The sequence below is a fragment of the Anopheles nili genome, chromosome 2 (assembly GCF_943737925.1).
Source record: "Anopheles nili chromosome 2, idAnoNiliSN_F5_01, whole genome shotgun sequence".
Taxonomy (NCBI): Eukaryota; Metazoa; Arthropoda; class Insecta; order Diptera; family Culicidae; genus Anopheles; species Anopheles nili.
The window spans coordinates 36,482,218-36,508,656 of record NC_071291.1 but is presented as its reverse complement, the minus strand read 5'-3'; the positions used below and the strand labels follow the sequence as shown (position 1 = coordinate 36,508,656).

The following is a 26,439-nucleotide window of genomic DNA, read 5'->3' as shown; positions in this document are numbered from 1 at the left end:
TCCGAACATCGGTTTTACAAATCCACAACTTCATAAATAAATAAGATGCTAATTTAACTGCATATGTTGCCGCTCACGTCTAAATTATTGAAGTATGAATCGAGGATCAACATACAACTGTATACTATGAAGTAAAATAGTACAAGTGAACTTTATGTCATCACATGTAAATTAGTTATGAATATATAAATATATACAATACAATATACATAAATTTGTTAGGTATATATAACATATTAGTTTAAATTAGAATAGTTATGAATAATAATGAATCATAATGATATATGTAATGAATGATATATAATATACTCCGAATACGAATACTCCGAACATCGGTTTTACAAATCCACAACTTCATCAATAAATAAGATGCTAATTTAACTGCATATATTGCCGTTCACGTCTAAATTGTTGAAGTATGAATCGAGGATCAACATACAACTGTATACTATGAAGTAAAATAGTACAAGTGAACTTTATGTCATCACATGTAAATTAGTTATGAATAATTAGTTATGAATATATTAATATATATAAATTTGTAAGGTATATATATGATATTAGTTTAAATTAGATAAGTTATGAATAATAATGAATCATAATGATATATATAATGAATGATATACAATATAATGATATATAAATAATGATCATTTAAAAAAGGGATACTCCGATCATCGGTTTTACAAATCCACAACTTCATCAATAAATGAGATGCTAATTTAACTGCATATATTGCCGTTCACGTCTAAATTGTTGAAGTATGAATCGAGGATCAACATACAACTGTATACTATGAAGTAAAATAGTACAAGTGAACTTTATGTCATCACATGTAAATTAGTTATGAATAATTAGTTATGAATATATTAATATATATAAATTTGTAAGGTATATATATGATATTAGTTTAAATTAGATAAGTTATGAATAATAATGAATCATAATGATATATATAATGAATGATATACAATATAATGATATATAAATAATGTTCATTTAAAAAAGGGATACTCCGATCATCGGTTTTACAAATCCACAACTTCATCAATAAATGAGATGCTAATTTAACTGCATATGTTGCCGCTCACGTCTAAATTATTGAAGTATGAATCGAGGATCAACATACAACTGTATACTATGAAGTAAAATAGTACAAGTGAACTTTATGTCATCACATGTAAATTAGTTATGAATATATAAATATATACAATACAATATACATAAATTTGTTAGGTATATATAACATATTAGTTTAAATTAGAATAGTTATGAATAATAATGAATCATAATGATATATGTAATGAATGATATATAATATACTCCGAATACGAATACTCCGAACATCGGTTTTACAAATCCACAACTTCATAAATAAATAAGATGCTAATTTAACTGCATATGTTGCCGCTCACGTCTAAATTATTGAAGTATGAATCGAGGATCAACATACAACTGTATACTATGAAGTAAAATAGTACAAGTGAACTTTATGTCATCACATGTAAATTAGTTATGAATATATAAATATATACAATACAATATACATAAATTTGTTAGGTATATATAACATATTAGTTTAAATTAGAATAGTTATGAATAATAATGAATCATAATGAAATATGTAATGAATGATATATAATATACTCCGAATACGAATACTCCGAACATCGGTTTTACAAATCCACAACTTCATAAATAAATAAGATGCTAATTTAACTGCATATGTTGCCGCTCACGTCTAAATTATTGAAGTATGAATCGAGGATCAACATACAACTGTATACTATGAAGTAAAATAGTACAAGTGAACTTTATGTCATCACATGTAAATTAGTTATGAATATATAAATATATACAATACAATATACATAAATTTGTTAGGTATATATAACATATTAGTTTAAATTAGAATAGTTATGAATAATAATGAATCATAATGATATATGTAATGAATGATATATAATATACTCCGAATACGAATACTCCGAACATCGGTTTTACAAATCCACAACTTCATCAATAAATAAGATGCTAATTTAACTGCATATATTGCCGTTCACGTCTAAATTGTTGAAGTATGAATCGAGGATCAACATACAACTGTATACTATGAAGTAAAATAGTACAAGTGAACTTTATGTCATCACATGTAAATTAGTTATGAATAATTAGTTATGAATATATTAATATATATAAATTTGTAAGGTATATATATGATATTAGTTTAAATTAGATAAGTTATGAATAATAATGAATCATAATGATATATATAATGAATGATATACAATATAATGATATATAAATAATGATCATTTAAAAAAGGGATACTCCGATCATCGGTTTTACAAATCCACAACTTCATCAATAAATGAGATGCTAATTTAACTGCATATATTGCCGTTCACGTCTAAATTGTTGAAGTATGAATCGAGGATCAACATACAACTGTATACTATGAAGTAAAATAGTACAAGTGAACTTTATGTCATCACATGTAAATTAGTTATGAATAATTAGTTATGAATATATTAATATATATAAATTTGTAAGGTATATATATGATATTAGTTTAAATTAGATAAGTTATGAATAATAATGAATCATAATGATATATATAATGAATGATATACAATATAATGATATATAAATAATGATCATTTAAAAAAGGGATACTCCGATCATCGGTTTTACAAATCCACAACTTCATCAATAAATGAGATGCTAATTTAACTGCATATATTGCCGTTCACGTCTAAATTGTTGAAGTATGAATCGAGGATCAACATACAACTGTATACTATGAAGTAAAATAGTACAAGTGAACTTTATGTCATCACATGTAAATTAGTTATGAATAATTAGTTATGAATATATTAATATATATAAATTTGTAAGGTATATATATGATATTAGTTTATATTAGAATAGTTATGAATAATAATGAATCATAATGATATATATAATGAATGATATACAATATAATGATATATAAATAATGATCATTTAAAAAAGGGATACTCCGATCATCGGTTTTACAAATCCACAACTTCATCAATAAATGAGATGCTAATTTAACTGCATATGTTGCCGCTCACGTCTAAATTATTGAAGTATGAATCGAGGATCAACATACAACTGTATACTATGAAGTAAAATAGTACAAGTGAATTTTATGTCATCACATGTAAATTAGTTATGAATATATAAATATATACAATACAATATACATAAATTTGTTAGGTATATATAACATATTAGTTTAAATTAGAATAGTTATGAATAATAATGAATCATAATGATATATGTAATGAATGATATATAATATACTCCGAATACGAATACTCCGAACATCGGTTTTACAAATCCACAACTTCATCAATAAATAAGATGCTAATTTAACTGCATATATTGCCGTTCACGTCTAAATTGTTGAAGTATGAATCGAGGATCAACATACAACTGTATACTATGAAGTAAAATAGTACAAGTGAACTTTATGTCATCACATGTAAATTAGTTATGAATAATTAGTTATGAATATATTAATATATATAAATTTGTAAGGTATATATATGATATTAGTTTAAATTAGATAAGTTATGAATAATAATGAATCATAATGATATATATAATGAATGATATACAATATAATGATATATAAATAATGATCATTTAAAAAAGGGATACTCCGATCATCGGTTTTACAAATCCACAACTTCATCAATAAATGAGATGCTAATTTAACTGCATATATTGCCGTTCACGTCTAAATTGTTGAAGTATGAATCGAGGATCAACATACAACTGTATACTATGAAGTAAAATAGTACAAGTGAACTTTATGTCATCACATGTAAATTAGTTATAAATATATAAATATATACAATACAATATACATAAATTTGTTAGGTATATATAACATATTAGTTTAAATTAGAATAGTTATGAATAATAATGAATCATAATGATATATGTAATGAATGATATATAATATACTCCGAATACGAATACTCCGAACATCGGTTTTACAAATCCACAACTTCATAAATAAATAAGATGCTAATTTAACTGCATATGTTGCCGCTCACGTCTAAATTATTGAAGTATGAATCGAGGATCAACATACAACTGTATACTATGAAGTAAAATAGTACAAGTGAACTTTATGTCATCACATGTAAATTAGTTATGAATATATAAATATATACAATACAATATACATAAATTTGTTAGGTATATATAACATATTAGTTTAAATTAGAATAGTTATGAATAATAATGAATCATAATGATATATGTAATGAATGATATATAATATACTCCGAATACGAATACTCCGAACATCGGTTTTACAAATCCACAACTTCATAAATAAATAAGATGCTAATTTAACTGCATATATTGCCGTTCACGTCTAAATTGTTGAAGTATGAATCGAGGATCAACATACAACTGTATACTATGAAGTAAAATAGTACAAGTGAACTTTATGTCATCACATGTAAATTAGTTATGAATAATTAGTTATGAATATATTAATATATATAAATTTGTAAGGTATATATATGATATTAGTTTAAATTAGATAAGTTATGAATAATAATGAATCATAATGATATATATAATGAATGATATACAATATAATGATATATAAATAATGTTCATTTAAAAAAGGGATACTCCGATCATCGGTTTTACAAATCCACAACTTCATCAATAAATGAGATGCTAATTTAACTGCATATGTTGCCGCTCACGTCTAAATTATTGAAGTATGAATCGAGGATCAACATACAACTGTATACTATGAAGTAAAATAGTACAAGTGAACTTTATGTCATCACATGTAAATTAGTTATAAATATATAAATATATACAATACAATATACATAAATTTGTTAGGTATATATAACATATTAGTTTAAATTAGAATAGTTATGAATAATAATGAATCATAATGATATATGTAATGAATGATATATAATATACTCCGAATACGAATACTCCGAACATCGGTTTTACAAATCCACAACTTCATAAATAAATAAGATGCTAATTTAACTGCATATGTTGCCGCTCACGTCTAAATTATTGAAGTATGAATCGAGGATCAACATACAACTGTATACTATGAAGTAAAATAGTACAAGTGAACTTTATGTCATCACATGTAAATTAGTTATGAATATATAAATATATACAATACAATATACATAAATTTGTTAGGTATATATAACATATTAGTTTAAATTAGAATAGTTATGAATAATAATGAATCATAATGATATATGTAATGAATGATATATAATATACTCCGAATACGAATACTCCGAACATCGGTTTTACAAATCCACAACTTCATCAATAAATAAGATGCTAATTTAACTGCATATATTGCCGTTCACGTCTAAATTGTTGAAGTATGAATCGAGGATCAACATACAACTGTATACTATGAAGTAAAATAGTACAAGTGAACTTTATGTCATCACATGTAAATTAGTTATGAATAATTAGTTATGAATATATTAATATATATAAATTTGTAAGGTATATATATGATATTAGTTTAAATTAGATAAGTTATGAATAATAATGAATCATAATGATATATATAATGAATGATATACAATATAATGATATATAAATAATGATCATTTAAAAAAGGGATACTCCGATCATCGGTTTTACAAATCCACAACTTCATCAATAAATGAGATGCTAATTTAACTGCATATATTGCCGTTCACGTCTAAATTGTTGAAGTATGAATCGAGGATCAACATACAACTGTATACTATGAAGTAAAATAGTACAAGTGAACTTTATGTCATCACATGTAAATTAGTTATGAATAATTAGTTATGAATATATTAATATATATAAATTTGTAAGGTATATATATGATATTAGTTTAAATTAGATAAGTTATGAATAATAATGAATCATAATGATATATATAATGAATGATATACAATATAATGATATATAAATAATGTTCATTTAAAAAAGGGATACTCCGATCATCGGTTTTACAAATCCACAACTTCATCAATAAATGAGATGCTAATTTAACTGCATATGTTGCCGCTCACGTCTAAATTATTGAAGTATGAATCGAGGATCAACATACAACTGTATACTATGAAGTAAAATAGTACAAGTGAACTTTATGTCATCACATGTAAATTAGTTATGAATATATAAATATATACAATACAATATACATAAATTTGTTAGGTATATATAACATATTAGTTTAAATTAGAATAGTTATGAATAATAATGAATCATAATGATATATGTAATGAATGATATATAATATACTCCGAATACGAATACTCCGAACATCGGTTTTACAAATCCACAACTTCATAAATAAATAAGATGCTAATTTAACTGCATATGTTGCCGCTCACGTCTAAATTATTGAAGTATGAATCGAGGATCAACATACAACTGTATACTATGAAGTAAAATAGTACAAGTGAACTTTATGTCATCACATGTAAATTAGTTATGAATATATAAATATATACAATACAATATACATAAATTTGTTAGGTATATATAACATATTAGTTTAAATTAGAATAGTTATGAATAATAATGAATCATAATGATATATGTAATGAATGATATATAATATACTCCGAATACGAATACTCCGAACATCGGTTTTACAAATCCACAACTTCATAAATAAATAAGATGCTAATTTAACTGCATATGTTGCCGCTCACGTCTAAATTATTGAAGTATGAATCGAGGATCAACATACAACTGTATACTATGAAGTAAAATAGTACAAGTGAACTTTATGTCATCACATGTAAATTAGTTATGAATATATAAATATATACAATACAATATACATAAATTTGTTAGGTATATATAACATATTAGTTTAAATTAGAATAGTTATGAATAATAATGAATCATAATGATATATGTAATGAATGATATATAATATACTCCGAATACGAATACTCCGAACATCGGTTTTACAAATCCACAACTTCATCAATAAATAAGATGCTAATTTAACTGCATATATTGCCGTTCACGTCTAAATTGTTGAAGTATGAATCGAGGATCAACATACAACTGTATACTATGAAGTAAAATAGTACAAGTGAACTTTATGTCATCACATGTAAATTAGTTATGAATAATTAGTTATGAATATATTAATATATATAAATTTGTAAGGTATATATATGATATTAGTTTAAATTAGATAAGTTATGAATAATAATGAATCATAATGATATATATAATGAATGATATACAATATAATGATATATAAATAATGATCATTTAAAAAAGGGATACTCCGATCATCGGTTTTACAAATCCACAACTTCATCAATAAATGAGATGCTAATTTAACTGCATATATTGCCGTTCACGTCTAAATTGTTGAAGTATGAATCGAGGATCAACATACAACTGTATACTATGAAGTAAAATAGTACAAGTGAACTTTATGTCATCACATGTAAATTAGTTATGAATAATTAGTTATGAATATATTAATATATATAAATTTGTAAGGTATATATATGATATTAGTTTAAATTAGATAAGTTATGAATAATAATGAATCATAATGATATATATAATGAATGATATACAATATAATGATATATAAATAATGATCATTTAAAAAAGGGATACTCCGATCATCGGTTTTACAAATCCACAACTTCATCAATAAATGAGATGCTAATTTAACTGCATATATTGCCGTTCACGTCTAAATTGTTGAAGTATGAATCGAGGATCAACATACAACTGTATACTATGAAGTAAAATAGTACAAGTGAACTTTATGTCATCACATGTAAATTAGTTATGAATAATTAGTTATGAATATATTAATATATATAAATTTGTAAGGTATATATATGATATTAGTTTATATTAGAATAGTTATGAATAATAATGAATCATAATGATATATATAATGAATGATATACAATATAATGATATATAAATAATGATCATTTAAAAAAGGGATACTCCGATCATCGGTTTTACAAATCCACAACTTCATCAATAAATGAGATGCTAATTTAACTGCATATGTTGCCGCTCACGTCTAAATTATTGAAGTATGAATCGAGGATCAACATACAACTGTATACTATGAAGTAAAATAGTACAAGTGAACTTTATGTCATCACATGTAAATTAGTTATGAATATATAAATATATACAATACAATATACATAAATTTGTTAGGTATATATAACATATTAGTTTAAATTAGAATAGTTATGAATAATAATGAATCATAATGATATATGTAATGAATGATATATAATATACTCCGAATACGAATACTCCGAACATCGGTTTTACAAATCCACAACTTCATCAATAAATAAGATGCTAATTTAACTGCATATATTGCCGTTCACGTCTAAATTGTTGAAGTATGAATCGAGGATCAACATACAACTGTATACTATGAAGTAAAATAGTACAAGTGAACTTTATGTCATCACATGTAAATTAGTTATGAATAATTAGTTATGAATATATTAATATATATAAATTTGTAAGGTATATATATGATATTAGTTTAAATTAGATAAGTTATGAATAATAATGAATCATAATGATATATATAATGAATGATATACAATATAATGATATATAAATAATGATCATTTAAAAAAGGGATACTCCGATCATCGGTTTTACAAATCCACAACTTCATCAATAAATGAGATGCTAATTTAACTGCATATGTTGCCGCTCACGTCTAAATTATTGAAGTATGAATCGAGGATCAACATACAACTGTATACTATGAAGTAAAATAGTACAAGTGAACTTTATGTCATCACATGTAAATTAGTTATGAATATATAAATATATACAATACAATATACATAAATTTGTTAGGTATATATAACATATTAGTTTAAATTAGAATAGTTATGAATAATAATGAATCATAATGATATATGTAATGAATGATATATAATATACTCCGAATACGAATACTCCGAACATCGGTTTTACAAATCCACAACTTCATCAATAAATAAGATGCTAATTTAACTGCATATATTGCCGTTCACGTCTAAATTGTTGAAGTATGAATCGAGGATCAACATACAACTGTATACTATGAAGTAAAATAGTACAAGTGAACTTTATGTCATCACATGTAAATTAGTTATGAATAATTAGTTATGAATATATTAATATATATATAAATTTGTAAGGTATATATATGATATTAGTTTAAATTAGATAAGTTATGAATAATAATGAATCATAATGATATATATAATGAATGATATACAATATAATGATATATAAATAATGATCATTTAAAAAAGGGATACTCCAAACATCGGTTTTACAAATCCACAACTACATCAATAAATTAGATGCTAATTTAACTGCATATGTTGCCGCTCACGCCTAAATTGTTGAAGTATGAATCGAGGATCAACATAAAACTGTATACTATGAAGTAAAATAGTACAAGTGAACTTTATGTCATCACATGTAAATTAGTTATGAATAATTAGTTAACAATATATTAATATATATAATATAATATATATGAATTTGTAAGGTATATATATGATATTAGTTTAAATTAGATTAGTTATGAATAATAATGAATCATAATGATATATATATATATATATATATATATATATATATATATATATATATATATAATGAATGATATATAAATAATGATCATTTAAAAAAGGGATACTCCGAACATCGGTTTTACAAATCCACAACTACATCAATAAATTAGATGCTAATTTAACTGCATATGTTGCCGCTCACGCCTAAATTGTTGAAGTATGAATCGAGGAGCAACATAAAACTGTATACTATGAAGTAAAATAGTACAAGTGAACTTTATGTCATCACATGTAAATAAGTTATAATGAATTATGAATATATTAATATAAATAATATAATATATATAAATTTGTAAGGTATATATATGATACTAGTTTAAATTAGATCAGCTATGAATAATAATGAATCATAATGATATATATAATGAATGATATATAATATAATGATATATAAATAATGATCATTTAAAAAAGGGATACTCCGAACATCGGTTTTACAAATCCACAACTTCATCAATAAACTAGATGCTAATTTAACTGCATATGTTGCCGCTCACGCCTAAATTGTTGAAGTATGAATCGAGGATCAACATAAAACTGTATACTATGAAGTAAAATAGTACAAGTGAACTTTATGTCATCACTTATGTTCCATTTGCCTTCTCTAATTCTAATCTAATCTTTCTCTAAGTCTAATTTAAGATATTTATATATTTGAATTCTTATATATGTGTGGGTGTATGAAACTAGTGTTAAACTAATATCATATATCGTTTGCAGTAAAATTAAATTGTACATTTCAATCACATTTTGTGGTAAATGATGGCGCTAGAATTTAATCCCGGTGCATGCATGGGAGTGGCATGTTGCATGTGCTTTGGTGTTAAGCAGCTGTACATTTCCATTACATTTTGTTCAAGAATCCACATTGCGTTAAGTACATTAAGGTAGGGCATTTTGGAATCCAAGCGTGGAGATGCTCCTAATTTTCCACTTCCACCAATAGTATTTCTATGGCTGCAAGGAAAACGGAAAATGATTACGATTTATGAGTGTTATAACAGGTTCATGCATGATTCTTAAAATTACGATGAGCGCAGCACGAAAATTATACAATGTATAAAATAATTATGAAAACAATTGAAGAGAAATTTAAGAATATACTTTGAAAATGCATTGGAAAATATACAAAACAAATTTCATTATAGTTGTCGAACAACTACAGCTATTAGCAACACACGGAGAACATTATTTTAAAGAAACGAAATTTTCAAAAATTTCAAATTTTTCATGCATCGTCTGATTTTCCCCCAAATCGTGTGCAAATATTACAAACTGTACATGAAAAATCGAGAATAAGAGGTGATTTTGTATACAAAAATCTATGAAAGAAAAATGCTGAATTCCCATTCCCCTACCTTTGGTGTTAAGCAGGCATTTGGAATCAAAGCGGGGGGATACTACTACTTTTCCACTTCCACCAATGGTATTTGCTAGCTTAGCTACTTGCCGCGATTTGTTCGTGAATTCGTATGTGTCCATGTCGTTGAGGTAAGCGACGGTTGGTTCAGCACCACTCAATTTCGAAACACTGTAAGGCATCCATCGCTCTACGTATTCAACCGGGTCATCCACGTCGTTGTTGATGCATATTTCTATGCCTGCAAAGAAAACGGAATATGATTAAGATTTATGAGTGTTGTAACAGATTCATGCATGATTCTTGAAATTACGATGAGCGTTTACATTTGTTAACCACTTCATCGGATGGTTCGATACCCAGCTCGTCGAACTGCACGCGAATAGTTTCAACGCACACTATTTTCACACTGTTCTAGACTGCTTTTCACAACTTTTCTTTGGAAACCACTCAATAACATACAACATCTCTTGCCACAACTTACTTACCGCGATTTGTTCGTGAATTCGTATGCTTCCATGTCGTTGAGGTAAGCGTCGGTTGGTTCAGCACCACTCGATTTCGAAACACTATAAGCCATCCATCGCTCTACGTATTCAACCGGGTCATCCACGTCATTGTTGATGCATATTTCTATGCCTGCAAAGAAAACGGAATATGATTAAGATTTATGAGTGTTGTAACAGATTCATGCATGATTCTTGAAATTACGATGAGCGTTTACATTTGTAAACCACTTCATCGGATGGTTCGATACCCAGCTCGTCGAACTGCACGCGAATAGTTTCAACGCACACTATTTTCACACTGTTCTAGACTGCTTTTCACAACTTTTCTATGGAAAACACTCAATAACATACAACATCTCTTGCCACAACTTACTTACCGCGATTTGTTCGTGAATTCGTATGCTTCCATGTCGTTGAGGTAAGCGTCGGTGGGTTCAGCACCACTCGATTTCGAAACACTGTAAGCCATCCATTGCTCTACGTATTCAACCGGGTCATCCACGTCGTTGTTGATGCATATTTCTATGCCTGCAAAGAAAACGGAATATGATTAAGATTTATGAGCGTTGTAACCAGTTCATGCATGATTCTTGAAATTACGATGAGCGCTTACATTTGTTTACCACTTCATCGGTTGGTTCGATACCCAGCTCATCGAACTGTTCACGAATTGTTTTAACGGACACCTTTTTCACACTGTTTTCACTTGGTCACACTGTTTTCACTAGATCACACTGTTTTCACTAGATCACACTGTTTTCCACTAGATCACACTGTTTTCACTAGATCACACTGTTTTCACTAGATTACACTGTTTTCCACTAGATCACCCTTTTTTCACTAGATCACACTGTTTTCCACTAGCTTGTTTCCACAACTTTTCTATGCAACAGATTTTCACAACTTTTCTATGACACTAAATTGCTTTTCACAACTTTTTATGCAAAATACCCAATAACACACAACATTTCGCGCCACAACGTTAATTCAACAAAACTAAGAGTAAAGCGCGCGAGCGTCTTGAGCGTACTGACAGTTACCGACGTCAGATACAAATGTCAATGAGGCTCTCTGTCAGCACGATGGAATGACAATTGCCGGTTTCGTAAAAAAACACCATCCAGTGATTGCTTATTATTAACATTATACAATGTATGAAATAATTATGGGTAAAAACTCGGTAAATACTCAATATAAATCCCCCCTCCCAATTTTTTTTGATAGGACCCTGAAAATTGGACCCATGGATTGGTGACATGTTTATACATCTATTGAGTGAACGTATTTTAAATGAGGAACGATTCATGGCTGTGTCGAACAATGCGTACGTTTTTAGTGCGTGCGTGTGGCGAGATTTACAAGCAATGCCTTAGTTTTAACTACAAACAGTTGAACAGTTGAAACAATCCATTTAAAATCGACGCACTACGCATGGCATGCTTTGACATGATATGACGTTTGGGCGAGTTCGCATCCTGACAACAGACGGTCGTAATTGCGTAAACATTGTGATCGTACGGTGCCAGTAAACCAACTAACCACGGCGTTGTGCCGACGATTGATCAGTAATAGCCGTATTTACCAAACCACGCAATGTCGCTCCTGCGTTCGCTAAATCTACTATCCACGCTAGCACACCAGACGACGGTGCGTGGTGGCAGCATACGGGCCGTGCACCGTACGGCAGCTCTCTGCAAAGTGGAAGATCGCAAAGCGATGCTTGCCTCGTTGCCTACCATGGACGAGGGTACAATAGGTGAACGTTCGATCGATATCGATTCCATGATCGACAAGTAAGTGGCCCCGTTACGGCCAACCCATCGGTGGGGCACGTGTTCAGGTTGCTTTTGACGATCGGATTTTCCATCGACAGAAAGAGCAGCATATTTCCCGACGCAAGCACACCGACGATGCTGTTTAACGGTGTTCCGTTCAACGAGCTACCGATCTGTCACATTCGCGTGTCCCCAAACAACACGATCATTTCCATCACGGACGCCAAGGGAACGCCTCAGTTCATACGATCTTGCGGTATCGAAGGCTTCAAAAACACACGCAAAGGAACCAACATTGCGGCACAGGCCACGGCCATCAGCATTTGTACGAGGGCGATCGAGCGAGGTTACAAAACAGTACGCGTAACCGTACGTGGCCTCGGACCGGGACGCATGGTAATAGTGGCGACGACGTCACGAGACGCTCTCCGTTTGATTGTGTCACTTACGATTTGTTGCTATTTTACTTTCAGTCCGCCATCAAAGGTTTGGAGATGGCCGGTATGAACATCGTGTCGATTACGGACACTACTCCCGTGTCCTGGAACCCGCCTCGGCCAAGAAAGCAAAGAAAACTGTAACGCTACACTCGAACAAACCGACGACTCGCGCGCGCGCACGTGGTTGTGCCTCTTTCAGTTATAGTTGTTGGGGTTTTCGTTTACTTTATTAAAAAAAACGGTAGCAAATAAAATTAAACCATAGCAGTTATTATTCGTCTAGGTTTCGAAGCAGCGACGCATTCGCTGGCGGAAGAAACGGAGCGCCACTGTAGCGAAGTATAGCGAGTGTGTGTGGTTGACTTGTTCCTTGAGGGCACTCCCCGTGCACCTACCGATCTCATACATGGTACAAGACAAACCGGATAGGCACGTCGTCGTCCCACGTCACACCACTATCACTAGTGTCCGTTATCCTTGGGATTTTCTCTTTTAAAAAAGGAATGTCTTCAGCTTGACCGGACCCCTGGCGGACTTTAGTTGGTTCGTTTGGCTCGCCGGTAGTCGACACCGCCACCACCGCGGCACTAGGGTAGCCTCCCTTGATTGTACGAGTTCGCTTTCTTAATCAGATTCATTCTAGGATCGACAGCAACGTTTGCACTCGCTCTGCTTTCGCCTCGGGTTTCACACAAATACTTCCACTCGTCCCGGTCGTAGTGGCTTGGAAGGCCACCGGACAACGAGGATGATGATCTCGTGCGTGTCACATTGAACTGGCACAGTGGTGGGGTCATAACTTGGCATTTGGTGTTGCTGTTCGGTGCTGTTCCATTGCAGCAACGGCCGTTGCGGGTGTCGTGGAGGTGGTTAGCAGGGGGATCAAGGAATAGGAGCTTCGACGCTGATCCACCGTCCGAAGTTCATCTGCTGTTGATAACACGATCGCTGGAACCGTCGGGAGTACGTCGTTTGGTGGCGTTGGAGTGGCCGCAGTTGACGAGGGTTCCACAGGATTAGACGCGGATGGCAGCGTGTTGGAAGTGCCGGATGAATTTGGTGAAACGAAGGCGGACACGAGGCAGGTGATACGTTTTTTCAGTCTCACTAGCGCGCAATTGTCGTCACTCGTGGAACCCTGGGCGGTCGGTGGCGCTTTTCGTTTGCTTTTACAACCACTTCCGGACTTTCGTGTGGCCGGAATCGGTGCCAATGTCAGCGTGTACCGGGCTGTGGAAGAGACGGACCGTTTCGGGCAGGGTGAGGATGCTCGCGTACCATTACCGGGACCGTTGGCACGGTGATCCTTGTTAGGACAGCGTTTCGCTTTTCGACAGGACAGGATACGGCGCGTCAACCGGCAAGGACCCACGTCGGTAACTGGCGATTGACGGTTAACGCAAGCCATCTGCCGCATGGCCAACACGCTAGGAAAGAATTCCGGTGGTGGGGCACCCTCCCGGAAGGGCTCACCGTCTTCTACGGTCGAGACGGCATCTTTCGTATCACATTCCTCTTGACTAGAGTCGGTTTCCATGGCAAACTGTTCACGTTCTGTGGTGTCTTCTTGCGTCTCACCGGTGACCGTCGATGAGCCTTGGGGACATCCTCCGCTACCACCTCCACTGGACGATCCGGGTGCGTCACCTGAAGGAGCCACCGTCGAGGACGAAGTTGACGGTTTCGTTGGATGTCCATTACCACCGTCATCACTGGCTCCACCTCCATCACCATCACGCTTATCTTGCCCGCCCAAATTGAGACCTTCCATGTAGCTGGAGATGCAGGATGGTGTGTAAATGACGGCAGATGCGTGACCACTGCGACCAGATGTGAGCGGTGTACCTTCGTCCCAAACATCCCGCACCGGATCGTACACCTCGACAATGGTCAGAAAGTCCTGCCCGTCGTAACCACCGATCGCGTACAACCGCCCATCCAGTACGGTTAGCGAGAGCGCACTTCGAGCGATGCGAACCGGTGCGACCATGTCCCAGCATTGCTTCTCCGTATCGTACCGTTCCACCGAAGCGAGTTGCCGTGTCCCATCGAATCCACCGACTACGTAAATGTGCTGATGTAAAGCGGCCACACCAGCGCCACTGCGACCGTACTGCATCGCTGGCACCATTGTCCAGGCGTTATTTTCCGGATGGTAGCACTCGACTGTTGCGAGTCGTGTCTTGCCGTCGAATCCACCGATCGCATACAGTAACCGATTCACAACGGCCACTCCAACACCCAGCCGCTTCGAGTGCATCGGTTGCACCAGTGTCCATCGGTCCGTTTCGGGATCATAGCTGAAGGTGAGAAAGTGAGATAAGCAATGGGTACACAACGAAAGGACTCGCGATACTCACTATTCAACCGTGTTATGGTAATCCGACCCGGACGACCCACCAAGGGCGTACAGCAACTCATCCATTACGGCCACACCGACCCGGTTCCGGGGCACGGACATTGGCGAACAAGGACGCCACGTTTCCGTCACCGGGTTGTACCGGTCGACCCAATCCGAATCGTACGACGATCCGGGCGAGTTGTTGCGCCCACCCACCGCATAAAACGTGCCCTTTAGGAAGGCGGCACCCAACCCGGACCGGGGAACCGTCAGTTTTGGCAACGTAAGCCACACCCGGTCGTCCACGTTGTAACCCTCGAGCATGTCAAGCGAATGCTTGTAGTAACCGCCTGCCACGAAAATCATGCGTGTCGTGTTTGGCTTACGTTCGCGTACACCCGGTCGTTTATGCAGCGTTAGGTCCTGAAAGATCTTGGCCAGGTACTCGCGACATCCGGGTGCTCGGCGCAACACGGCACAGTTTTTCATCTGCTCTTTAAGGAAGCTGGGAGTTAGCAGCTGACAACGCACCGCCGACAGGATGCTCTCCATCTTCGGATACCGATTGTCCTCGTCGTACTTCACCCACTTCAAGACCGCGTCGTACACGTCCCGTTCGCCCTGCACGTTCAGCTCGTCCTTTCGGATCAGGCATATCAGTTGCATCACAGATAGTTGCAGGAATTCCTCCTCACGGCAGATCTGTGGGTTCAGGGAGAGTAAGATAAAGAGTTCAGTTAAACCATCTTTCTGATTGTTTCTTCGAGCACACGTGCTTACTTGGGTAAAGTTGCGCTCGATGAATTGGTTCGCCTTCTGACGCAAGGTTTCACAGCCGTGCTGTTCAGCGAAGTTGGCAATTCCGATCGCATTGGTGGGATCAAGCTGGCGCTCGAGAAAGTCACAGCACGCGTCTATCACGTTCGGCACCTGAAACATGGTGGCCGCCGGAAGTAGCTGGCACACGGTCAGTTCGGTTACGCGGATCTGACCGGTGTACATGAAGAAAAGGATGCGCGTCATCGCCGTCGGACAGATGCCCTGTAGTTTTACTCGTGCCATCTCACACTCCTTCAATCCGCCCGTAAACATCGCCTTGAAGTACGGACTGGCCGCGGACAGTACGACCTTGTGTGCGTGGAACGTTTCCTGTTCGACCTCAAGAGTCACATCCGTCAGCATGTGATGGGAACGCATCATGAACATCATCTTCAGCACCTCGCGGGAGTAGTTCGGCATGAAGAACGCCATATCACCTAAGTCTTCCTTTGGGGTTGGTCCACCTGCGCCACCTCCTGTCCAGTGACCAGCTCGAGTCCTATCGGTGTCGGCCGGAAGTGACCCCACACCACCACCACCGCCTACGAGGTGCGGTCTGCCACTTCCGAAGCAATCGGCATACCCAGCGGCCGTCGCTTCCATGCTGGCCGTCCGCCGGTACGGTGTCCAATCTGAAGATTGCTATTTGGAGGAGAATGAAAAAACACACCATTAGTACTTCCGATGTCAAGCCACGGTTAGATAAACAACAGTCTGTCTACTAGAACTACTAGACCGAACTTGTGGACGACTCTTCTTACATCGGCTAAGATCGATCAGCTTGTTTAAGATCAGCTTGTTGAAAACAAACACAAAGCAACCAAAATTCAGCCAACAACGCATTTCCGCTTCGAGTACACAAACGAAATCGAAGCAAGCGATACTTCAGTTCTTTTACAAACGGATCGTTTTTAAATGGCGTTAGTCTACGAAACACTCAACAAAACCTGATAGGTGGCAATGGAAAATACACTGATCATGAATCTTTTGATTGCAACTCACGACTGATCTGTCACGATTTGTCATCTCTGGGATTATTTATTCCCAAAGCGATATAGATATAGTGGATCAATTCGATTATCATTACTATAATGTTGCTTTAAAATGTTCACAAAAGTTGTAAATAAAATTAAACCCAATCGAAGATCAGATTTTGCAGATCATTCCTAATATTGCGGGAGTTGGATGTACAAGCCTTGGGAATTTCCTAACTCGCAAACTGGCCTTGTGTGGTTTTGCTAAGTGTTACATTATCCGTTGTCCATACGGCTACAGGAACACGCCTCGAGTTCGCTTCGCCTCCCTACCCTCGTTCAAGTGATCGCGTTAGCTCCGCTGTTAATTGTTTACCACTTCGCACAAAACGTTAAGTACCTAATTTAATTAATAACCGTCCAGCACGGAAGCCGAAATCACCACGACGCACCGTAAATCACCGAATTCCGCACACACAGACACACAACGCACGCCATCCCGCGAGCGCACATGTTTGTTATCAGTTGCGCGGGGCGATCACATCGCTTAGGTGGGACGAGGGACGGGGGAGGGGGGGGGGGGTGGGATTTGAACAAGAAAAAGTGGGCTAGCTGGGGTAGTGAAGGTCGGTATCGGCGCGAGTCGGAATGGTACGGGTGACATGTGGTACGAAACCGAAACCATCCGCACGAACCGGCAGGGCAAACAAAATTGCGCCTCGTCATGGTGCGATGCGCCACGACCACGCCGCCGTACGCACGATCCGTCATGTGTGCGCGTATTTGCTTTCTCTCTTGTTCGCGATCGCGATCGCACCCGCGTCCTAGTGTGAATTTATTAACAGGGTGCTCCATCAGGCTCCACCGGAATTGATTAAAGAAGGACAATAAAAATAGAGCATTCGGGATTTTACGCGATCGTCACTGACTCATCCCTTTGCGATCTGCTGCGTTTGCTTTAGGGGCTCTATTAGGCAAGGCGTCCTTGAACCCGGTGCGACCGGGAGCTGATCACTGATAGCAACCATCTAGCTGCAACTGGTGAGCCATCAACACCACCACCGGCAAATGTCACGGCGTTTTTTTTTTTGCTTTATCGATTGCCAATCATCGATTGGCCCCTCCTGAATCGATTCCACGCGATCTTGCTGATCTCATCTGTCGTTCGTCCTTCCCAGCGCTCCTTATCTCGTGCGGGTGGTGGCCTCCAAACTGCCTCGATTTGATCTTTTCTCGATTCTCCTCACACGAGCCATCGCAGCGAAGCAACGCAATACGCCACCGGTGGTTTCTTTGTTGTTTACTGTTGCGTGCACGCGTTTGTGGGTGTGTAAGTGCTTTTTTTCTGCTCTTCATTTGTTTGTTTATTGTTTTACGCAGGCCAATGACGGCGCAACATCGTCGTTCGGTTCCCCCCACCCTCGAGGCCACTAATGAGCGACGGAAGAGCTCCAGCTGATAACTCGCAATCAGGCCTTCGTTTCTTTGTAAATTTTTTTTTCTCGTTTTACTCTTCCTTAACACACCAACCCTACGATAAAGCACCGTGCGGTGTTGTCTGCTGCAGGCATTGCGCAGGACGTAAGAACATTTTTATAGAGTTTTTTGTTGTTGTCGTTGTGGTGACGTGCGATAGCAACTAAGCATTCACAGGTTTCAAGCCACGAGAACCACACGATCGAGATCAATTGTCACACAAAACCCGATCCCAGCGAAATCATGCTTTTCCAGCGCACATTTGCAGGCACACGTCATTATTTGCGTCACATTTCCATCGCGATCACTTGCGCGAAAAAACGCTCGAAAAAAAGGTTCACCAACACACGCCCATTGGCTGCAGTTGCACTTTCCCCCTGCTGCTTCCAAAAAAAAAACTCACCGGCCATCCTCCCTTCCATTGGCTCGCGGCCGATGGTGGGGAAATCCCACCGTAAGGATTATTCGCAGGACGTTCGCAACACATTCGCATCCGTGGCCCTCTCGGCGGGGTGTGCTTCTTGTGAAACGAAAGGGAAACCTTCGTGTCGTGGGACGGTTCTTCACACAAACACACGTGCGACCGCAGTCCAGCACGCCAACCGACCTAATGACGGTTTCGAGCTTCGCAACTAAGACTCGTGGTCAACCGGAATGGTTCGAGGTTGAATCCAGCGATGGTGCCACCAATTGTAGGCCCCAAATTCTTATCACCTGCAGCCACTGTTGTCACTCGATACGCTTGCGCATAAGCGATAAAGGTAAATATACGCAGCATCATCGTTACGGCCAGGATTTGTTGTTTGCGTGTGCCAGCTTATCACGATAACGGGCGCAAGGATGCTTTATCGGATCCGGCTGTGGATTGATTGTAATCGCAAGCAGGCCTCGCCACACGACTCTCTATCGAAGAAACGTACAAAATCCAGCCAGGTAACCGTGGATGGCAGTGACTGGGCAAGCTGGATGAAGCCATTAAAAAAGCTTTTTTATTGGTAATGGGTTCTAATGGATGCGTTTGCGAGAGGCTTGCGCTAACAAAAAAATAATTGGTTGTGCCGTAACCATGTCCGATGGGTCTAATGTTTCAGCGACGCTCAAATTTACGCATCTCTTTGAAGATCTTTGTTTTTTTTGTTACATCCATCGTGGATACTTGAGAAGTTTAGTTTTTAATTTTAATGAATTTAATCTTCTACTAACGGTAGGAAGCAAAAGATTTTTTTATACAATGAATTATTTTTGAGCTTAATAACTAACCGATTGAATAAAATGAAAGTTGCGAGGTTTAAGAAATAGTGAAAAACATTTTACAAATTTTTATTCGGCAAAATTTCGCACCTACTCCTGATAAACTGTAGCTGGCGTGATGATCTAAGCGCTACACTCGCCATCCAAATTGTTTAGAGCCAGTTTCAGTGAATTTGGCATAAACCCAATTACGTCAAGCGCTTGCAGAGCAATATATTGCATTCAACGTTACGCTTCCGTTATACCGGAGGAATGCGAAAGAGAAGCAAGGCAGCGGCGTAACAATATCAATTTTTGGTAGCATTACACCACATCACTAATACTGTATCCCAACCAAATTGTATACCATCTTTTGCTAAAAGTTGTTTAAAAGAAAAGATAGAAAAAAAATCCTTACATCAGTGCTGAATTATAGATCGATACTTATGACGAGGATAAGAAAATTAATTTTTAAATACACCTTAGAATATTTAAGATACAACGGGAACTCAAAGTGCGAACCACGACTAACATATTATGCTTAAAAGCAAAACAGTATAAAAGTAGAATAAACTGATCGTTACAACGATCATAGTTTATATTAAATAAATAAACTAACGTCGGAAAATGCGTTAAACAAACTTAATATACAATACAAAGCAACATAACAAAGGGGAAAACACCAGTTCTGAACGAATCACAAAGGGGAAAAAATGCAATTCTTATCGAACTAAACAACCTTGCTGAGGCAGGAAGCCACTGTCAACTGTGCTTAGACATTGGTACCACCTGATCGCATTTTAGCATACTTTTTACAGCTACCGAGCGTGATAAAACTATGTCACACGATTAGCCTGACCGCACATAAAATGTTTATCTTTATGTGCCCCCTTTGGTCCGGTTTATTTGCATATATATATGCGCCCGGATATGCCTCTGGCGAGCGACAATTGGCGCAAGTCATGCTGAGTTTGACGTTTCGTTCATCGATCGCGATCGCACCAACCAAACCGCCAGCAGCCAACACATTGGCTAGTCGGGAGGACCAATGATCTTTTAAGCATGAAGTTGCAAGTCTACTTTGCAACGATCCCCGTTTGTTCACGGTTTTATCCTTTAGGAAAACGCACGACAAAGCTGGTACGCGCATTTGCGTAATCGAGCAGCCGGCGAGAACACGTCAGAGGATGGACGAATTTACTAAAACCAAGCATTCGTCGGCCATCCATCGTCATAGAGCAATGAAAAGCAGACGAGCGGCAATGATCGAAACGCGGGCAGGCTGAGACGAGAGTGGCGTAATAATTCCCCGATAATCTTGAGCGTGCTAAAAATAGTGAAATGGGCTTCCGAGAGGCAAACGGCTGGTTCGGATTGCTCAACGGCAACAAATCGACGTCAGCGGGCGCACAGTGAGGAACACGAAACCGCGCTAATGGGCCGGGAAACTCGGGGGAAATTCGTTCGGGATAAAATGTTTCGCTATCGTGAACAGTTTCTTCCTCGTGCGAAAGCATTTCCAAACATCGAAAGCGCGACATAATTTGATTTCAGCAACGAAAGACTGATCGCATTTTTTTGGAGCAATTTAAAACCTCAACTCCCTCTCAATTAATGCTCGAGATTTTCGTAAGCGTAGTTTTGGTGGCGTTGTGTATAAATAAAACAACCGACCGAGGGTCGCTATCGGAAAGCAAACAAACCAAACCACTGGTACGGGTTGGTTCATTTCCGTCATTTTAGAGTTACTCATAGCACGAGGAACGTGTGTGCGATAACTTCCACTCGTTCCCAAAAAACAGCGAGCAGTGAGATTTTTGCTTATAAGATCGCACCCAAGGAACTGTCCCAACAGCCCACGCAAAAGAGCGCGTTCTTCCAAGAATAGGGGGTGGGAAGGTTTGTTTTATCGCCCAAGGAATGTGCAAGCTTTTTTTTGTTCCAACGAGGCAACATTCTCGCCGGCAGCAGGTTATTAGACGGATCGGAGCACATTTTTTTTATTCATTGCTCACGGCGAACAGGGTGATGTCTTTCGCCACGACTGGCTGTGGCAGTTTTGCCGAATCATGCTGACCGACAACAGCAGCAGCTGTATAGAGAGGAACGCTGGCCCCAACACCGTGAATGAGCAGCAGCAGCAGCAGCAGAATCGCGCGTGTTGTTGATACTTATCGCTCACAGTCCTGTGCGTTGGTGTGTGTCAACATAGTTGGGGTCGTGTCTGCTGTTAGACAAGCTCGGTTCCTCGAATAGTTGGAAGATGGAGATCGCTCACGCACGCAGGTCTGCTTAGTTAGGCAAGGATCGCTCCTTTTCGGAGTTGCGTTAAGCTCTCGTTGCAAATTGAGCAACGATCTACAAAAAAAAAGAGAAAGTTAAGGTTCCTTCCGACAGGTTTACAAGAGGATTCACGGTTTGGCGGCAATTCAACGACGTGAACCAGAGCCAACGATTCCGTTTGCTTTCTAATCAACCCTCCCACTCGCGATAGATAAGATAAAGCGACCGGGGTAAAACGCAAACGACCGGGGAATGTTCGTTGTTCCGAGGGTGATAAATAATTATCCATTAGATGCAGTGGGCGGCGTCGTGTTGCCCTGCGGAGAAATCAAGAGTGCAAACAAGCCACCGACGACGATGCGAAAAGTCCCCTATTTTTTTCGGAAATCCATTCCCTTGGACTTTTTGTGTCTCGAAAGATATGCAATTTGTGAATCCATTGATGTATTTTATCCATACAAAGGACAGGTAATTTTGCATAGTCTATAAAAGGACATGCAATTTGCGGGTCTTTTGATGTATTTTGTTCAAACAGAGGCTCTTTATTAAAAATAAAGAAAGTAATATTATTTATATTTTGTAGGTAGGCTAGATGGTCCACCTGTTCTACCTCGTAGATCCATGATGGCATATTTCGATTTATTATATTCGATAAAAAATCGGTTCCTTCCCAAATGGATTTGTAATATTAATTTCCGGCACATGCACAAAGTACTTGTAGTGATAATAACATCGTGAGTGCTGATGCCTAGTTTACGCAAAGTTATTAAGTTACATACCGCTACAGTTCAGTTGAGGCATTCAAAAACGTGTTGTTAGTGCACGATTACTTGAGAGCCTATTGACGCAACTAATCGAAAAAGGTGCTTTTTGAACGTTCAAGTTTCAGCTAGAATTTGAATAACTAATCAGTACTGTATGTTGCAAATACAAATGTACACAAATTTGTCTTGACCCGTTTTCAAACCAATAGTAATGAAATGGTGTCGCTCAAGTAATCACATGTCCATTGGGATTTTTTTGAATAATTAATACAATTGATCATAAATTGTTCTATGAGATCTTCAAATTAAGCATATATAAATAGCAACTCATTTGCAACATATTTGATAAGAAGAGGAATCAATCGACCAAAGGGTGAAATAAAGTTTATCGCTTAAATATCGGTAAACATTATTTTGAAATCGACGATGATAACACTCGATATTCATGGTTTAAGTGGACTAAATTGCAACTAAACCGAAACGGCATCGTTCACCGTGAGATAAACGAGTACACATGTTTCGTTCTGCAATGATAAACGTCTAGACACTTGCTAGATGACCCGGTACGAGTTTCATGCCTGGTAGTATGGCAATGAATACGACTCGCACGTGGTACCACGACGTTTGCGTGTTCTGCGCGCGCCTTTGCACATCAAGCATGCATATGCCAACGAACGAGCGACGCGAGTTCGCGATACTTGTCTTCGAGTTCGGTCTCCACAAGAACGATAACGGGCACAAGAAAGACAACAAACACCATCGGCGTTTGGTGGAGGGAGGGCCCTAGCTATACGCGGAACACGGAGCACTACACAGCGAACTAATAATCGTGCTGATTCATTGCCCAACCACGTTCAGCAACGACCGCAGTTGAAGCGGTATTTCCACACAGCTAACAAAAAACAACACACTACCGTGCGATGGCGATGATCCAGGCAACCCACGAGTACGTGTCATCCCGTGGTGGAGCACCCGATGACGACAACGACCGGGCGATCATTTGATAGTGAAACTTGCGTACAGGCGTGTGAACGTCTCCTACACACCTTATCAATGCTGAAGTACTTGAATCTCGTAGTTCTGCACATGCAATACCAGTGCAATCCGAACAAGCCAGCGTTCTCGTGCGAGCAGCATGACAGTCTACAAATCGTTCTCGAAACGACGAGATTGATTCGCCGCACGAGAGCCTACTGCGATGCAACTGTTGCGTTACGGGTTTGGCCGATGGCTCATTTGCGCTTAGAATGGAGGAGTGTTCTTCGACAGAGAAGCAGATTTCTAACCCCTTTTCCGTCAACCGAAATGACCGAAAAAGGCATCCCCACTGATGGTTAAGGTTTAGCATTTACATAACACCCGCTTTTGTACATCTGTTTGAGTTGGTGACCTGTTCGGATGCGTCGAGCTTGGGAGAAGAAGTTGAACCAGCCGAGCGATGTTGAGAATTGTAGTTCCAGCGTACTGTTACCGAGCTACTTACTACCAGCCAGATGCGTGTGGAGTGTGATCCTCGCAGAGCACTCGTAACACACGTCGTACGCGTTCACTTATCGCTGCTAGCACGATTTGAAATCTTTGCGCTGCCCGCTGCTGTCTGCTTGCTCCGGATGATTTCTGCTCCTCGTTTTGCCTGCTTTCCCCCAACTAACCGCACACTCGCGTACTTAGTTAGAAGCACTAGCTTGAAATATCACACCGAGCAATCAACAGCCGCGCGCCAATGATTCTTGTCACCCATGCACTCGCTCACCTATCCACCATCACTATGAATTTACACTCTTTAGCTTCCCTTCAGGCTGCTGCCATCACTTTAACACATCTTTTTTGCGTAGCACAGCTGGCAGTGGGTCGAGCGGCAATCGAATACAACTTCACATAACACTGTACGAATGCCGTAGCTAGACGTTTGCAGTGGGTGGCATCTCGCACGGCCGAAAAAATTCCAAAACACAATTTACAACACAAACTGCGAGGGCACGGGGAACAGACAGATATTTACAACCAGCCCCGCTGTGTCAGCGCTTCGAACGGTCTAAACCGAGGTAAGTGACAATCGCAAAAGAGCGAGACAGCGCTATACCAAAGTAAGTAGATCAAAGATGAGCAGGAGGGAATTGGTTCGACAACAGAATTTTTTGGAATTTTTTATGGTATATTTTCGACGAATCATGCGATTAGCTATGAAATAATAGCTGATAATATTTAAAATCATGGTAAGATTTTATTCAGTCAGTTTATGCAAGTAAATAAATACACATCAAGTTAAAAATAATATTTCCTGGCGAAACGGACAGGCGGACGGGCTACAAGTTCACCTTCTTTCTAGTCACTTTGGTGGGAAAAAGTCACACATAGTGGCTGTGACAACCGAATACAACTGAGAATCCAACAGCTGCCGTAACGTGCGCTTTGAATTTGTAAACTAACGCGCGTAAAGCACTTAACCAACTGTTAAGCAATAATCATGACTTCAATTGAAAATTCACGTTGTTACAATTATCAAAAAAATGATGTGCACTGCTTTCCGCGATGTTGTAAATGTTTGTGTTTTACACCGTTTATTTTTTACGTATCCTCGAAAAAGGCAATGGAATTTCTGTCTCCGATACTGAAGGTAAGCTGTTAACAATGCTATCATTTTTGCTTCGTTGGATTATATGGATGTATTCTAATTGTTATATGGAAATTACCTTAGTCTTCGCACAATTTTTTCTGTGTAAATTGTCTACCCAAACCGGATCCTGCAAAGCAACGGGTGTTCTATCGGGAAGAAAGC

At 37.6% G+C, this 26,439-nt stretch overlaps 2 protein-coding genes across 2 annotated transcripts; one reads left to right on the top strand and one right to left on the bottom strand.

Annotated features, from left to right (window-relative positions):
• The first annotated feature begins 13,116 nt into the window (after window positions 1–13,116).
• Window positions 13,117–14,007, top strand: LOC128721890 (28S ribosomal protein S11, mitochondrial). Its single transcript, XM_053815691.1, has 3 exons — window positions 13,117–13,351; window positions 13,432–13,729; window positions 13,807–14,007. Exons 1-3 carry the CDS (start codon window positions 13,152–13,154, stop codon window positions 13,912–13,914), a joined length of 606 nt encoding a protein of 201 aa, XP_053671666.1. The 5' UTR covers window positions 13,117–13,151; the 3' UTR covers window positions 13,915–14,007.
• A 10-nt stretch (window positions 14,008–14,017) lies between these two features.
• Window positions 14,018–19,870, bottom strand: LOC128721889 (kelch-like ECH-associated protein 1B). Its single transcript, XM_053815690.1, has 4 exons — window positions 19,787–19,870; window positions 16,895–17,575; window positions 16,134–16,816; window positions 14,018–16,073 (listed from the first exon to the last, which is right to left on the bottom strand). The coding sequence occupies exons 1-4, from the start codon at window positions 19,868–19,870 to the stop codon at window positions 14,567–14,569; spliced, it is 2,955 nt and encodes a 984-aa protein (XP_053671665.1). The 3' UTR covers window positions 14,018–14,566.
• Window positions 19,871–26,439: the final 6,569 nt, after the last annotated feature.

What these genes read in the sequence shown, in the direction of transcription:
- LOC128721890 (XM_053815691.1), top strand. Translation starts at nt 13,152, where the DNA reads ATGTCGCTCCTGCGTTCGCTAAATCTACTATCCACGCTAGCACACCAG. An exon ending in ATCGATTCCATGATCGACAA is followed by an intron (nt 13,352 to 13,431) that starts GTAAGTGGCCCC and finishes TTCCATCGACAG; the next exon opens with AAAGAGCAGCATATTTCCCG. An exon ending in GCCTCGGACCGGGACGCATG is followed by an intron (nt 13,730 to 13,806) that starts GTAATAGTGGCG and finishes TTTTACTTTCAG; the next exon opens with TCCGCCATCAAAGGTTTGGA.
- LOC128721889 (XM_053815690.1), bottom strand. Translation starts at nt 19,870, where the DNA reads ATGTGTTGCGAACGTCCTGCGAATAATCCTTACGGTGGGATTTCCCCA. An exon ending in AATGGAAGGGAGGATGGCCG is followed by an intron (nt 17,576 to 19,786) that starts GTGAGTTTTTTT and finishes TCCTCCAAATAG; the next exon opens with CAATCTTCAGATTGGACACC. An exon ending in TACCATAACACGGTTGAATA is followed by an intron (nt 16,074 to 16,133) that starts GTGAGTATCGCG and finishes TCTCACCTTCAG; the next exon opens with CTATGATCCCGAAACGGACC.